The sequence below is a fragment of the Osmia lignaria genome, chromosome 10 (assembly GCF_051020975.1).
Source record: "Osmia lignaria lignaria isolate PbOS001 chromosome 10, iyOsmLign1, whole genome shotgun sequence".
Lineage (NCBI taxonomy): Eukaryota > Metazoa > Arthropoda > Insecta > Hymenoptera > Megachilidae > Osmia > Osmia lignaria.
In genome coordinates this window covers 12768427-12780641 of record NC_135041.1, presented here as the reverse complement: position 1 = coordinate 12780641, position 12215 = coordinate 12768427, and the positions used below count along the sequence as shown (strand labels likewise).

The following is a 12215-nucleotide window of genomic DNA, read 5'->3' as shown; positions in this document are numbered from 1 at the left end:
CTATCTCGGTCTAAATTCTATGAGGGGGTTGTTCCGGGAAGAAGCATCTCCCCAGGCATATTTCAAACCGGACCATAAATCCCACCCTACAAAACGGAACAATTTTTCCTCTCGACCGTGTCCCCTCGTGTTATCTCTCTTTTTACCCTCTTCTGGTTCCACCAGCGGCGAAGAGAGAAGACGAATACCTCTGTCTATAAACTGGAAAAGGTTGAAAAAAGGAGGATCCTTACCTCAGTGTGGTATCCAGCGTACGAAACGAACGTCGATCGATCGATCGATCGATCGATCAAATTCCAGGATAATTAATCGAATTGAACAGAACGACCAATCGCGACGCACTCTATTTTTTCGTTTCACTTTCACTCGAATTCCACGATTCTGGAACACGCGAATCGCGTTGCTGGAAATAACATTTGCCTCGTTAAAGCTATCGAAGGTCTTCGAGAATTTCCCTAACGGGATTCTGAACGATGGAAAATGAACGGAAATGGATGGAAAAAAGAAAAAACGAGAGAAGGGAAGTTCGACGAAAATGGGGCAATGTTGAATATTTATAAGGCTGTCTCGCATAAACGAACGCGAAATTATTTCACCGTTTGTCGATACAACGGTTATTTGCATGCTGAAATTCAACAACTTTTTCGTACGAACTAACAAAATTTGTATCTTTGTTTACTGGTTCGAAACGATGTCTTTGATAGAAAATACAATAGAATTTCTAAGCTCGAAATGTCATCAGATCCCGTGAATCGTGAATCTGCTTTTCATCTAACGAAGCTAGAACCGAAACTGATTCCTCCAGCGAAAAGCAAAGGAACAAACGATCCCGGGACGGGTGCAAAGATAACGAGAGGTCGCGGAAAAGGTAAAGATCCTAGCGAAATTTGGAGAATAGAGGTTTGGCTCACGGATAATCGGGCTAACCATAATGAAAATCGCTTTGTCGTCCAGACACCGAGCCGAACTCCAGCCAGAGATAGTTGCACAATGACCCGGTATTAATCAGAGTGCTTTCGCCGAGCAGGAGGCCACACGCGACAGCAATTTCATTTATCTCGGCTGCGAGTGCCGTACCCTCGACGCGTTATTTGCAACCACCAAGTCAGCTACTACACTCGAAGCCTGCTTATACAGTGAGAAGAACTCGAAGAAAAAAAGAGGAATAAGAAATACGAGAGGAGACTCCGAGTCGTTGGGTTGAAAGCATCATTTTCCGCTGGAGAGAAAAAAGCTTGATTCCCGATGGAAAACCCGACGGTTCGCGAATTTCTAACGTTCCTGGATCCTATCGAACTCGAGGGATTTTAATAGAGCTCTTCGTAGGACACCCAGAAACTCGATCGAGAGGAAACCGAAGAGAATTTTATGAGATGAAGATATTTAAGAGAGATTGAGAATCGCGAATGAATTTCTTTGAGAATAGTACGGATTTTCTAGATTTCCCTTGGAAAATAACTGGATTATTTTATTTCTCTTTGAAATGCAATCAACAATCCCCAACTTACGTTTATTAAATATTGGATTCTTTCCTATTTTCGTTAATTTCTTCGCCCTTCGAATGATCTCGCAATCGCCGGTTATGCGAGACACCCAGACAACGAAAAGATATAAAGACGAGGATGGAGATAGAAACGGAAACGAACTACGCGGAATAACTAGCAGACACGAGATCGCAGCTGGTCACGCACGCCGGAAGCAAGATGGAAAAAGAATGGATAAAGCGAGAAAAGATCGCGAACATCCGAACGACGCGAGAGTTCCTGCGGAACTGACAGTCCACGGTCCACTTCCGCACGAGCGCGGAAAAATCACGAGACTAAACCCCCACTACTTTACAGATCGGTCACGTGACTGCAACCCTTTCGCGCACACTCCCTGCCAGACGGGCGGCGCATAGAAAACCGCCGTACCATCTTTCGTCTTCGATGAATGATGGGGGTGGCATAGCAATTATTAAAAAGACTAATTTATGTGATAAGCTATTACCTTATCGCAGTACCTCAAGAAAGTAGGAAGTTGGCAGACACTTACCTGAAACAGAAAAAACAATCAAAGTGTTAGATAAATACAGTGAAAAATTTATAAAATCGTCGAATCTTCGACACTGTCCACTGTTCACGTTTCAGAATATAAGAAATCCTCGGAATACTTAAGTTTGACCTTTCAAGAATCTAAAATTCCCCATTTTTTGCGATTGTCATTCCTGTTCAATGATTCATCTAACCTTGCGGATCCAACTGATCTGACGACGTCGTAACGGACGCTAAGCTTTCTCTGCTGATTCCTGGGGCTTCTGAAAGCATCCCTGCTATCCTTTGGGAGCTTGACACTGCCACGAGAGATGTGCGAGCTCAGCGGCTGATAAGTGTCGGTGGTATAACCACCGATGCAGCTGCAGCATTTGGACATCGCGTTTCCAGAGATCCAGCTTCTGCTGTCTGCTTTTGGAATCGGAAAAACTGGAACGTTCCTTTTCGAGGACGTTCAACCGTGACCAGTCGCGATTAAATACGTTTCGACGAGCTTGCAAACCGGCGAACACCTTTCGCATAAGCGGCACTTCGCTACCGGCAACTTATCCAACTTTAAAAACCTTTCTCGAAGTCCATTAGGTAAAATGTGATAAATTTAGATAAACAAGCAGCTATGAATCGCAATATGGACACCGATGGTTTCCGGATTCCATGAGACTCGCGATCGGCTTCCAAGAAACGGTTCTTTTTCATTTTGGGTCGAGCGTGCTCGAAACCTGTTGGTCAGTTTTTTCGATTCCCCACACTTGAATTTATTAATTTCAATTGAACGAACGTGTATTTTAGTCCAAAATATATTTTACAGGTGATGCATTACGCAGTGTGCGAAAACAGTGGTTAATTTACAGCCAGGAAACGTCTACGAGCATTCGTAACGTTGGTTTTGAAATGGACACGCTTCAGCAAAGTTTGTAATAGATGGTCGCCTCTCGGGTTAAGAGAAACACGTAGAAGTGGTCTTGAACAACGTATAGATCCGCTTGTCACGTAACAACAGTAACAATTTAGCGAACAAAACGGATACTTTGGAGAATTGTAAATCATTCTTACGTTCTCGTCGAGTGTCGGTTTGTGCTTTCCGAAAGAAAAATGAAGGAATCGGGTGTAATTTTGTCCGAAACGAGGTATCGTTATTCGATGGATGAAATCGGGTACCAAAGCAAACGTTCCTGGGATTCGTTCGCGATTTCGACCACGATCGAAATTCACAGAGGCACGAGAGTTCGATGGAGTGCGATAGCGGTGAGTTGCAGGAGAGTGCAGAGGACATGAAACAATGTTGGTAGCGGACCGATTGCGTCGCGATCCTCATTGAACATTTCAGGCACGTAGATAGGAAACGTCGTTCGAAGGTACAAGCTTTTTTTATTCCTTCTCTATCTCGCCTCCTTCTGCCTCTCTTGATCGACTGCCTCGTTTAATAATTGTTCGACGATTTTTAATATTCACGATGCGACATCAAGGCTGATTCTACATCTCGTACGTGGTTCTAACGGTTCACCAAGATTCTTAGCGATGCCTTTCCCGGAAACCTTAACCCTTTGACTAGCACTGCCATTAATTTGCATCTGAACGTAATTCCACCAAAAGAATACGAACCGCACGACACCACACTTTGCACTTTTATAAAATTAACGAGCTTCCAAAATTATTCCCAACGATCAAGAGCCATCGTGCCGCGAATTTTCCAGCCGACCACTCGCACGTAGAATTATCCATTGAAAGGTCCAAGCAGAAATTCCAGGACGAATTTTCGATTAACCGTTTGGCACGCTGGAATTCGCTCAACATTCGCGGGTCATCGGGAATCCTCGAGTTCTTTCACGTCGGCTGTTTGAAACGCAACTGACTGGCAGAAAGAAGCAGACAACGAAGAAATGGAAGAAGAGAAGCGAGAAGAGAAGAGGAGACACACGTGTTCGGGAGCACATCAGCTGGGGATGTTTGTCCGTCCGACGACCAACGTGTAGATAATTTCTACTCGAAATTAACTGTTTGCGTTGAAAAATCTATTTTCCTGTTTTAGCGAAGAATAATTTGGAAGTTTTTAAAAAACGTCTTTGTTTTCTTGTTAGAAGGATTTATACTTCTTTTGGTCAGGTCTGGAATTCTGATTTTTGCGTAAAGAAGTTGCTAGCGCAGCGTTCTCGGAAACAAACGTAACTAGCTGCGGTAAAAGTGCAAAAAGACCGGTCAGTGCGCGAAATTATCTCCTTCGAAGACGAACGGAATCGATGCTCCAGCGTTTCGAGGAAACCGCTGCAAATTGGCATCGAACTCCTTGCGGGATAATTAAGCAGCTTACATTCACTTGGCATTGGCTCTAATTGTAGGAGAGTTCTTTTTCTCGAGCTCTGTTTTTTTCGTACGAAACTTCTGAGTTAGTTGGAAAAAATTGAAACGCAAGTAGAAGTAATGTTTCTCCACTGTATGGTCAGACGAGTGGATGAAAGAAGAAAGAAACTCAACTCCTGAGGAACGTCCGGTTGTTGATCCGGCTCTGCTCGCCTGATGCGAGTGCCAGAAGTGGCCGCGTCGAGAAAACGCACTCGCAAACGAGTGTGCACGGCTGATGAACGTTCTTATACGATGCGATCGCATATGTTCACCAGTGGCGTAGCAACCGGTCCGTAATTCAACGAGAATTCTCATTGTCCATTCGTTTTCCTTCGCGACAGACTTTGAAAAATATTCGATTCTAATAGGGTTAAAATCAAAGTCTATGCTACTGCCGCGAGTGATCCTGATAACGAAGCAACACTCCACTCTCCGCGCTAATATTACGCGTTAAAAGGCGTTAAAATTAGTTTTCGCATCATCGGCGTTCACCTTCTTCGTGGGATGATTTCGTACGCACTTCAACGATGGAATGAAATCAGGGCCAAAATTAACTCAGCCCCGTCGAATATTCGATAGATAACGATTTGAAATCGTTAAAATGCAAATGGAAAATGATTTTAGTTTTCATGCGAACTTGATGGAAGGACACGTGCTGGGCAGAAGCGAGTAGAATCTCACGCTTCGCCGATCCGGGTGCCGTTTTTATTCGTCCCCTCTACGCTTTTACACGATCCATTTTATAAATACAAACTCTTAACAAATTCAAATAATCCCTCGCTTTTGTAAATTTCTCAAAAGTCGCTAGCTTAGTGTTGATATCTATTATTTTAACTGTCAGAACGATAGCCTTTCAACTGAATCCAACCTCCGTAAGATCGATCATGCTCGGCACTCTCATCCCTCTTCCGCACGAATTCGTGGCAACAATCTCGAGTGGAGGCGCTTTCGTTGAAATCTAGAAGCGGCTAGGTCGAATATTGCATGCACGAAATGCCGGGAGAGTGCGGTAGACCGAGGAACGGCGCATCGACTTCCGGTTCTCGAGGCAGGCTTAAATGGCGCGTGCAGAACTGGAAGCCGGGATACCACGAAACGAGAGAAAAACAAGGTAGTATGAAAGAAAAAGGAGTCCTCGTTCATGGACACGTCCTGACCGATTGATTTCGTTCGTGTATACAGGTTGTCTCAAAATATACGCGAACCAAAACTCGAAAGTATTTTTTCTTCATCTTGGAAAAGCGAATAAAAATTTTTCAATTTTTCTTCCGATCCCAAAGCTTTTGAACATTGGTAGGTATTCAATGAGCGAGCCACGTAGGGAAAGGCAACGTCCCCGTAACTCAGGCTGGCAAGCAATATCGAAGATCTACAGAGGTGAAACGGACAGCGTGCTTTCGTATTTCATGCGAAACAGGTGGATATTGCCGCCGATGTATCACCCAGACGGTGCACCCTACCCTCTCCGCGTGCTTCCCACAGTTAGGGCAACGTTAAATCTACAATTTCGATTGGCCTCGCGATTTATTTCGCTCGGCGTTCCTTCACTTCATCTTCGACGAATATTTCTGAAATTTCGTTTATAATTATTTCATGCAAATGCAATAAAAGTTGGCCGCGCTATGCGTCAGTGTGACAAGATCTTATCTCTCTTCCTTTCGCTTGTTCCCCACATCCGCTTTCTCTTTCGTCGCTATATTTACCCCGTCATTCCTTTCCCACGATTTCATCCCGCGAATATGTTCCTCGATGCTAAAGTGTGCCAACCGTTTCATTTACGAATACTTTGCCTACTCATTTTCGCTAAACTTCGAGCATCAAATTGACACGCGAAGCGAAGCGTCGAACGTTTAAAAAGTTTCCCTCGCAGGAAGCTTTTATTCGTTATTTGTTCGTGGAATAAAGTTAGAGGGAAAGAGGCTGGAGGAGTAATTTCGTAGGAAAGCGGTAACGATATGCAGCAACAAAAGCGTTAAACGAAAAACGTTCGCGATGAACGCGGCTGAGCACAAGCCCGGAGGATTTAAGATGGCCGATTTTCTCGCGGAAACTTTCCCGACTCGTCGTTTACAGCCAAATTACAGCAACGGAATTATTGCCGCGCAAACGAGAACAAGGGGGTAACAGAGGGTGACGACTATTATTGCACCCTCTTCAACACCGTATTCGGTGCTTTCGCTGATATTACAATGCCACCCAACAGTAATAAAATAGGATACCCTTTAACCCTTTCGTTGAGTGATTAAATTACAATTTTTAAAATAACATCTAAAATGCCTTTCCAATTTCGACGAGACCTCTCGCAACGAATGTAGAGATAAATAATTCAAGTATCTGGTGCACGAGACCCTGGGTATTGGCCGGGACAGCCAGAAGTTTGTCTCAGAATTCACTGAAATACACGGGGAACGTGCGTGTTGAAGTTTCGCGTGAAAATTCATTCGTTTCATGAAAATATCTAAGTACTTCGAGTTAAGTTTCGAATAGGAATTGAAATGCGACGATCAGCGTGGAAAATTGAGGAGAAACTGCATCGAACGTTGATCGGCGATCGGCTTTGAAACGAGTGCACTTGTGAAAGTGACCGCATCTGCAGCTATTGCAAAACGAGGTCTCTTTCGTTGGCAATGTGTCAGAGACGTAACACTTTGCGACACTCTAACGACCAAACGATCGTTTCCATGAACCATTTCTTTTCACTTATACTACATAGGTCTACGTTACTAGCTACCTAAACAACGTGAACGTATCACAAATGTTTCACAACAAACTTGATCTTTCTGTTTACTCTGTTCTACACCTAATACATAATACTTTCAAAGATATTCCTACGGTTTGATTTCAACTAAAGGGTATAGCCGGATAAGATGGTCAAAAGTGCCCCCAAACCAAATTCGACTTGCTATGAACCATTCGATAGGTGATCAAGAAAAACGTGCCTCACAAATAGAAATGTCTCTGATTTTTTTCAGAATTTTCGACTGTCATTAAATGGGAGAAATTGGCCAAAAACCTCGCAATTACATTTTTACCCGTAACTACCCTCCCAGATAACATACAGGGTTGAAACTTGGCACAGACTGGTTTTTTTTGATAAGCTATCGAATGAGCCATTGCAAGTCGAATTTGGTTTGGGGGCACTTTTGACCATCTTATCCGGCTATACCCTTTACTAACTAACAAGTTAGAAACTTTGATAAGTTTGTTTGATTACATTATACAGGTCCATTCGTCAGTGAGAATTCGTAGTTGGAAATCCTTCTTGCCAGTTGCTGGCTGTGAATCATGGATTTTCTAGACTGTAAAGGATCTTGAATTGAAACAGTTCCAAGACCACGATTCTCGAGATAGAAGTTAAACCGCATAGTTGGATATACTATAAGCAATATTGGTTTAAGTAAGATTGAATTTCGGCTATAGCGAACGGTACAGTTTTCCATCGCTAAATATAGGTAGCTCGATAATTGAAATAGAGTTATAGATTTTCTTCGATTTCGAGAGAAACAAATGGGGCTGGTTGGTTGGAGATTGAATAAAGTTATTCGAGAATAAAAATGAATTTTTATTCTCTAGTTAGGAACGAGATGGTTTTACTGGAAAGTTAGTGGAAGGAAATTTTATTCGAATAGCGGGCAACTCTGCTTGTTGCTGGTGGAGAATGAGAGGAATGCGACGCGGTGCGGTCGCAACATCAAAGGAATGAAGGAACGAGACGGCGAGTAGTTTAGCCACGAGCTGGCAGACACGTTAAACCCGGCAAAAGCTTCGTGGCCTATGGAGAAGGCATTGTTCGAACGCACTCCCATCGCGGTAGAAAGGATCCCATTCTTTTGGGAAAACTGTGAATTCGATCGTGGGAATTGTTCAATTTGTTTCGCCAACCTGGCACTTTTTTTTTTGTTGCTATTTATTTTTTCAAACGAAATCCTATCCCTCTGTTCTCGTGTTTTATCTCGGCTGACTCGAGTCAAAGTCAGCTCCGCTGAATTCTTATTCATCAACTTGCGTCGTGATTTATCTTCCCTGCAATCTTTGTTTCGCGGAACAATGAGAGAAGTGGATGATAAGAAATGCACTTCCAAGGAAGAAAAGATTCGCTAAATCGTGATTCGAAGGAATGCAACGGCGGACAAGGTTATATTTCAATGCAATTAAAGGCATCAACGCGTTGCACTGTGATCTCGTATCAATCATACCCGATATGGATTATTGAAAGTTAGAGATAGAAAAAGGTTAATCAGAGAAGGCGTTCTGTTGGACGTCGACGGAACTGGTCGTTCAAAGGTTCGTACAAAAGCGACAAACTCCATTCTACGGTAAGAAGGTGGCGAGAGAGGCAAACGCAACATTCCAAGGAGAAGAGAGCGGACACTCACCTTTGCTTGCGGTCTCAGCTTCTGCTTCGACGAATGGCCTCACGGCAGTCAGCATCCTCCGTTTCTCCTCCTCTTCGTCCTCATCCTCCTCATCCTCCTCATCCTCCTCCTCCTTCTCGTTATCTGCTTACCACATTCTGAGTACACGCGTAATCGAACACTATGCCCTGCAACAGAAGGACGCGACGTTCATTTCAGCAACAATTTAATTGAATCAATTCTGAAGCATCCTCCCACCAGGGGTTGATAGCGAAGCATTTTGTGGATCCATATTTTAAAGATTAACATAAAACGGAACGTTTTGATTTCTTTATTTAAGAGACGCTGAAATAGCCGTTTTCTCGAGCCGGTCGAGCGCTAACGACACGACAAGAATTCGAGAGTACGCCCACCATAGAAATGCCTACCTGCCCGCCCGAGTCGTTCTCTCTCTCTCGAGGTTATGAGTCACGAGGCCGTCGCACGCTTTGCTAAATATCTCAACATTTTGTCACGCGTTGTTCTCCCCTTAATCACGGCACGTTCGACGAGCCTCACGTTTTATGTGCCCTATTTGTTCCTTAGAATGAGATAATACTATACGGTAGTTCGCTATTTATCGCTCGCGTTATTATGCATTCAGACCAACATAACCCCCTTCCAAACGTATCGTTCATTATTTTCATAATCGATTACTTGACAATTTTACAGTTTCTTTATGATATTCCTTTTGATTTTCATTTTTATCGTGCATAATCTATGGATGTTATTAGCATATAAGTTTGTTTTCTACGTATATGCAAAACTTACCGTGGTTCAAGACTGCCGCACGTAGGACGAGGTGCACAACGAGGAGAGTTCGCAAACGATTCGCTCCTTTACTGACAATCAGTATTTTACTTCACTACACTTACTTCACGCACATAAATAAACTCCGTTTTGGTGAGACACAAGAAACCGTGAAATATCGTGATACCCACTTGATCCAACTGCCACAAACAACTGTACACTGTTAAAAGAATGATTTATCCTTTCCATCGAACTCGATGTTACGTTATCGAAACACAGTTGAAAGTTACCTATCGATTAGAGCGCTGAATATAGCAACAAACCGTTATCGAAATAATTGAATGGTACAAATTTGAAAAAATATGATTCACCGAAACGAAGATGGAATACAGGTTTTTTAAATACAACAATATCGATTTGAAATTTTTCACACAATAAAATGATCGATTATTATTGGAGCGAATAAAAAGTATCGATTTTGCGATCGTAAAACACTGTTCGAGAGAAATTGGATTGCCATGAAAATACCACTTCCAATACGCAAACAAAGCCTGATAAACTTGCCGCCTTTTATTTGCTTTTAATTAACTAAATACGAGTACAATACAAAATCGTTATCAATCAAGCATTGAACACGCACCGTTATCCCATGAAATTTTCCATATGCATCGGTTACTTTCAATTAGCGAAACACAATAGCTCCTCGAAACTTATCACCAGGATGCATCGTAGTAATTTATCAATAGAGAAATGCAGTTCAATATCTGCGTTCGCAGGCGATAAGATCGTGAGAAGATTCGTTCGAGAAATTACTGAAGATTTGTAAAAAGTTTCATCGGCAGTGTCCGTAAATCATCGCTACCGTCATGGCATCGGGCAAAGAAGGATGCTATTCAAAGACGAGAAAACCGTTCTCCATCCTGGTATCGAAGTTGAAATTACAGTGCGATCCTCAAACTCTCCTTCAGTTCACGTACACTTTCAACCGTTCCCAACAAAACGAGCCGATAGTTTCTCTCACGCAATGCCATCGTCTTCGAAGAAACAACGCGGGATGAAAAGAAGTAACCTAAACTTCACCAAGTATGGGCGCCGCGATCAACGCTAACCTATGTTGCGCTCGCGTAGATCGTCGTACACGGTCACGAAACTAGGTTTAAACCTATTTTCCACATTCGGAGAACGCGTTTAACAAGAGGGACGCGGGAGGAATCGTTGAAATTTCACGAGAGAACGGTTTATTTTCGAGACAGAACGAACGTAATGAAGCACACACGACGGTCGTGAAAGCGACACGACACTGGATGAGAACGGGCAACAGGTTCGTCGGGTTGCCCTGAGGAACGTGACGACGGTATGAACAGGAGGGGAAGAGGATAGGTACTGGCCAGGTAAGCCAGTGCCGCCATTGCTCCTGACGCAGCATCCACCGATTTGCAGTGGCGTAAACACACCCGATATCCCACCACAAAGCAGATTCCCTGCCACGTCGATTTGCTTTACACAATTTATACATTGCTCCCCGGCTGTTCAAGGTTCCCGCCGCTATTCCCTTCCAATCTCAACTGTAAATGTCTCCCGAACGGCCGGCGACACGGATGCGTTTTACCTGAGACCCGATTAAGGGTGAGAATTTCGGAATTTCGGAATTTCGAGAATACAAAAGGATATAGTCGATACCCGATAACGATCGGTAGTTAAACGGTCCATTCGTGGTATTTGATTATCGCGGGGCAACAGCTGACGCGGCCATTAATAGTTTTATTCGGTCCTTTTGCGGGCACCGTGGGATTTTTTTCCCTGTACGGTTGTGGTATCGCGTTTGCGGTTAGATTTGTTCGATATCACGTAGAACTGGCAGTGGAATTTATTTTACACAAATGCGGAATTCAGTAACTTGGTCAGCAAAATGAATTTATCGCGTTGGACGTGCATAAATGACATAATTTAAGAGGAATTTAGATGAGTAAGATGTTTTTGCAAATATTGTTATATATTTAGCAAGGAAGCTAGGCCTCAAAATCAAGAGGAATGGAGGGAGGCTCACCCTTAGCTGAGGAACGCCTACGCTCTACCTCATTGCGAGTAGAAATTTAATTAATGTATTGATTTAACAGTCTTATTAGGATGTCGATCACAAAGTCTGTAGACGAAATTGTGATTACGCCACTGCAGCAACAGGTTGCCGCCAATGAGAACCGCCGTGAATGGGCGCATTCGTCCGTTTGATAGCAACACGACCTGCCACTATGAGGAAACAAGGCGATCTTTGAAATTTACCAATCTTTATAAGCCCTATTATCAATTAACATCTCGTGCGACCAACGATACGCGAAAGATGATTTTGCAAACCATTCATAAATCAGGGGTACATGAACGGCCAATTTTTGTTATTAAATACCAGTTGAAAACAAGTTCGTTGCTTGTATATTTTGATGTAAATAAAAAAATAAAGGTATATGTTATATTATTACTTGATAAGAAGAACAATCATTCTGGTAACAAGAACTCAGATAAAAGAAGAATTGAAACCTCATTCTTCCATTATCAGGTGCATGACTAATTATCATGCCACTATTAATCAAACATGCTAAACATAGCAATTAATTTAGCGCTTGTAAAGCCAGTGGTGACTCGAGTATTATTTGTATATACTCGAATATAATTTTAGAGCACTACATAGTAAATGTTTCCTAAG

General features: G+C 42.8%; 1 protein-coding gene across 8 annotated transcripts in view; it reads right to left on the bottom strand.

The window, feature by feature from the left end:
• Positions 1–12084, bottom strand: part of LOC117611843 (uncharacterized) — a 96994-nt gene extending 84910 nt beyond the window's left edge. For 2 of the 8 annotated variants that reach the window (XM_034340221.2, XM_076690525.1), the window contains exon 1: positions 2228–3890. In XM_034340221.2, the coding sequence (XP_034196112.2) occupies positions 2228–2412 (185 nt within the window). In that variant the 5' untranslated portion in view covers positions 2413–3890. Of the gene's footprint in view, positions 1–233; positions 1957–2227; positions 3893–8749; positions 8917–9538 lie in introns of those variants that run through there. The other 6 variants (XM_076690528.1, XM_076690529.1, XM_076690527.1 and 3 more) reach the window with 6 other exon arrangements.
• Between the last annotated feature and the right edge of the window lie 131 nt (positions 12085–12215).